Source organism: Nematolebias whitei, chromosome 5, assembly GCF_014905685.2.
Source record: "Nematolebias whitei isolate Nwh7 chromosome 5, NemWhi1, whole genome shotgun sequence".
In the NCBI taxonomy this organism is placed as follows: domain Eukaryota; kingdom Metazoa; phylum Chordata; class Actinopteri; order Cyprinodontiformes; family Rivulidae; genus Nematolebias; species Nematolebias whitei.
The window spans coordinates 31,363,879-31,367,041 of NC_056502.1; the positions used below are offsets into that span (position 1 = coordinate 31,363,879).

Sequence of the window (3,163 nt, forward strand, 5' to 3'; positions counted from 1 at the left end):
ATATATATATATATATATATATATATATATATATATTATACATATGTATATATATATATATATATACACTGTGTGCACAGCTGGTCCAGACTGCAGTTTATTCAGCAGCAGGAAAAAACCTGACTGACCAGGATTCATTAGAGCCACCATTATCACAGAACACAACTGAATGTGTGTGTTGGTTTTTGTGTGTAAAAGCATGTTCATGCCTGTGTTTATGGTGTGACACACCGAGTTAATTAATTTCAAAGCCCAACAGTGTGTGCTTAGCTGATAAGTCCCTCCCCACTACCCATAATGCTTTGCTAAAGTGGACGACTGCAGCGTTTTAATTCAGCCAATTAGCCCAGATACTGACACACTCAACAAATTAGAGTTTGTGCTTTTGTGTGCATGCACTCACACAGCGATGCTCACATATTCATAAACACAAGCACACATCCACACACTAACAGATAGAGTTCTCTGTAAACAAATTCTTGGACTGTCTGTCTTTGTGCCAGGGGAGAGAAAGGAGGGTGAGATTTGGGGGTGGGGGGTGAATGCATATCAGTTTATAATTAGAGCAGAGTTGAAGTACTAAGTTTGTATTCCACTGTTAAATTGGAAATGCTCAATGCAAATAAATTCAGTTCAGAGTTAATTACCAATTCTATACTCGCAGTTAAAAACCCTCAAATCAATTTCAGCTCCTCTGCTTTACCAAGATTAGCACATCACATGCACACTGGATGGGATGTCTGATGAAAAACTGAATAAGTATTTCCTTACAAATTAGTTCATTCACGGTTCAATTTTAGTTCATGAACTGTGTGATCGAGGCACAATAAACACAGACAGAAAAAGAACAATGCATATTTTGTGTTTTTTGTTTTGTTGTGTATTTCGCTAAGGAAAGTTTTCTTCCCACAGCCGTTGTATGAAATATTTGTAACAGTAACGTTACTCGCAAAACCTCTAAAAATCTAACTATTAGGGATGTTAGCAGCTGAATTTCCTATCAAACGTCATCACAACTGTTTCAGCAGTTCAACATGAAAGCAGAATAGCGGTGAGTGTGTGGCTGGGGGTGGATTCTTTGCTTAGCTGATTTGTAGTCTGAAGGAATTTGACATTTGTGAATGCGATCTTGTATTGTAGATGTGGTTCAAATGCGCATACCCGATTCTGTGTGATGTGGTGCGTTTGGATGTGTGAGGTGAGTAATGCTGTGGCCACAGCAGTCAGCAGGTGCTGCTGCACCCTGGCCCCTGCTCCACCTACACCCTCCAAGATGGCTGTGGGGCCGCAGGTGTCAATCACTGACAAGAAGACTGCTGGATCCAACCTGGTTAGCTTTGAAAGAGACTGGGGAAACAGATGGATAAATAAACATGCTCATAGTGAGGTAACATACAGTAAGCCATTCATGAATTGTATTATTCTGGTGTAAAGACAGAGCATAAAGAACCTCAAGTTTCTGGTGTTGAAGGTTTAGAAACAAGGAAAGAGCCCATATCATGTGACACCAAATAACTTCCAAATATAGTCCTAATAGCCTTTACAGTAATGTTAAAGTTAAAATATAATTCAGAATGTGATAGTAAAAACATTATATACCCTAAATGTATCAATAACCATACCTAGTCTGCTGATTTATGGCATTTATTTAAAGTTTTGGGGTTTGAATGAGTGATGGAAGATTTTTCCTCAGCATTGAAGATGATGCCGTAAGTCAATGTAAATCAAGTTAAAGGTACAATTTGGCCATTTTGAAGTGAGGTTCTGCAGACGAGATCTGTTTATACCACCAATAATTCTGCATTACTCATATTCTGTGGGAGTTTGTGAGCGCAAATGGCAGCAGTAGCAGCAGGGTGTAGCCGAGGGTTAAATCTGGCAGGGATTTCATGATATTTTTGCCACTATTACCATGCAGCACAAAACTGACAAAGGTGTACAGGTTTATTGTTTGAAAAGAAAAGCTATTGATATATTTTAAAATGGCTGCAATCCACTTTTGTTTTGGCTGCATTCAGATTATTCATTAGTTCATTTGTCCTATCAAATGTAAACTCTGTTTCTTCAGACTGATTCAAAGAGCAATATAGAACATGTAAGATATTAATTATTCTTAAATTTTACACACAATTTCTCATCAATTATAGCCTGACTTTCTCTTTGAGTTTCTTTTTTGCCTGGTTCAATTTGAGGTCCTATACACATACATGCCTTCAAAACTATGTTTAGCTTGTAAAACTTACTTTTGTTTATACGTTTTAATTCCTTTACAGATGGTACATGGCATGTTTGACTACATGTGAATGTTAGCATGTGAACTTACAGAGATGGCTGCGACTCGAACAGCCTCCACAGTGGAGTGGGTGAACAGGTACCACAGGGCAGAGCCAGTCTCTGTGGTAGCCAGGCGATGGGAAAGACCTGACACAGTTGCAGAGATGTTCTCTATGGTTTTCACAGCCATGTGATGAACTACAGCATCATCCTGTAAGACAAATAGATAAACCCTTCTGCTATGATTTTCTGAAATATGGTAGTTCAACTGACAACGCCTGACAAAAGAAGATAATTTTTTAATAAAGGAACTATAAAGAATACCAGATGAGAAAAAAAACAAAAAACCTTTAAATACTTTATACTACAAAATACATTATTTTTGTAAGAATTTATTCAAATGACATAACCAAATCTGTAGTAAAACAACGTGCAAAAGTCCTGTTGAACCTGAACAAGTACAAATTATAATGAAGAAAGACATTACAGTACAACAATTGAGGCACAAAAAAAGGTAATTTTGTGATACTGTGTGCCAAAAAATTCTAGTGTGCTTAACCCCTAAAAGGTCTTAACTTTATGACAGCTAGTGGTCCTTGTGTGTGTGTGTGTGTGGGGGGGGGGGGGGGGGGGGGGGGGAACTTACTTAACTGCTAAAAATACTATTTGTTTTTGTTTGTGTGTTTTACATTAAACTAGTCAATAATTTAGAGTTAACAGCCTAAAAACAATTATCAAATTGAAAATATTTTTTCCACATTTTAAATCCTTAAGCTCCTTTAGTTCAAATGGGGAAAAAAAAACAACAAAAAAAAAATCCACATTTCAGTTTTTGATAAATAATGGACAAAATTGTTATTTTATAGTTATAAAAAAATAAACATAAGTG

General features: G+C 36.8%; 1 protein-coding gene across 1 annotated transcript in view; it reads right to left on the reverse strand.

Moving 5' to 3' along the window:
• Positions 1-2,480, reverse strand: part of LOC119410369 (serine/threonine-protein kinase ULK4-like) — an 8,958-nt gene extending 6,478 nt beyond the window's left edge. Inside the window, exons 1-2 of the mRNA XM_037677279.1 lie at positions 2,324-2,480; positions 1,162-1,347 (exon numbers count right to left, since the gene is read on the reverse strand). Coding sequence (XP_037533207.1) covers positions 1,162-1,347; positions 2,324-2,464 — 327 coding nt within the window. The 5' untranslated portion in view covers positions 2,465-2,480. The remainder of the gene's footprint in view (positions 1-1,161; positions 1,348-2,323) is intronic.
• Positions 2,481-3,163: the final 683 nt, after the last annotated feature.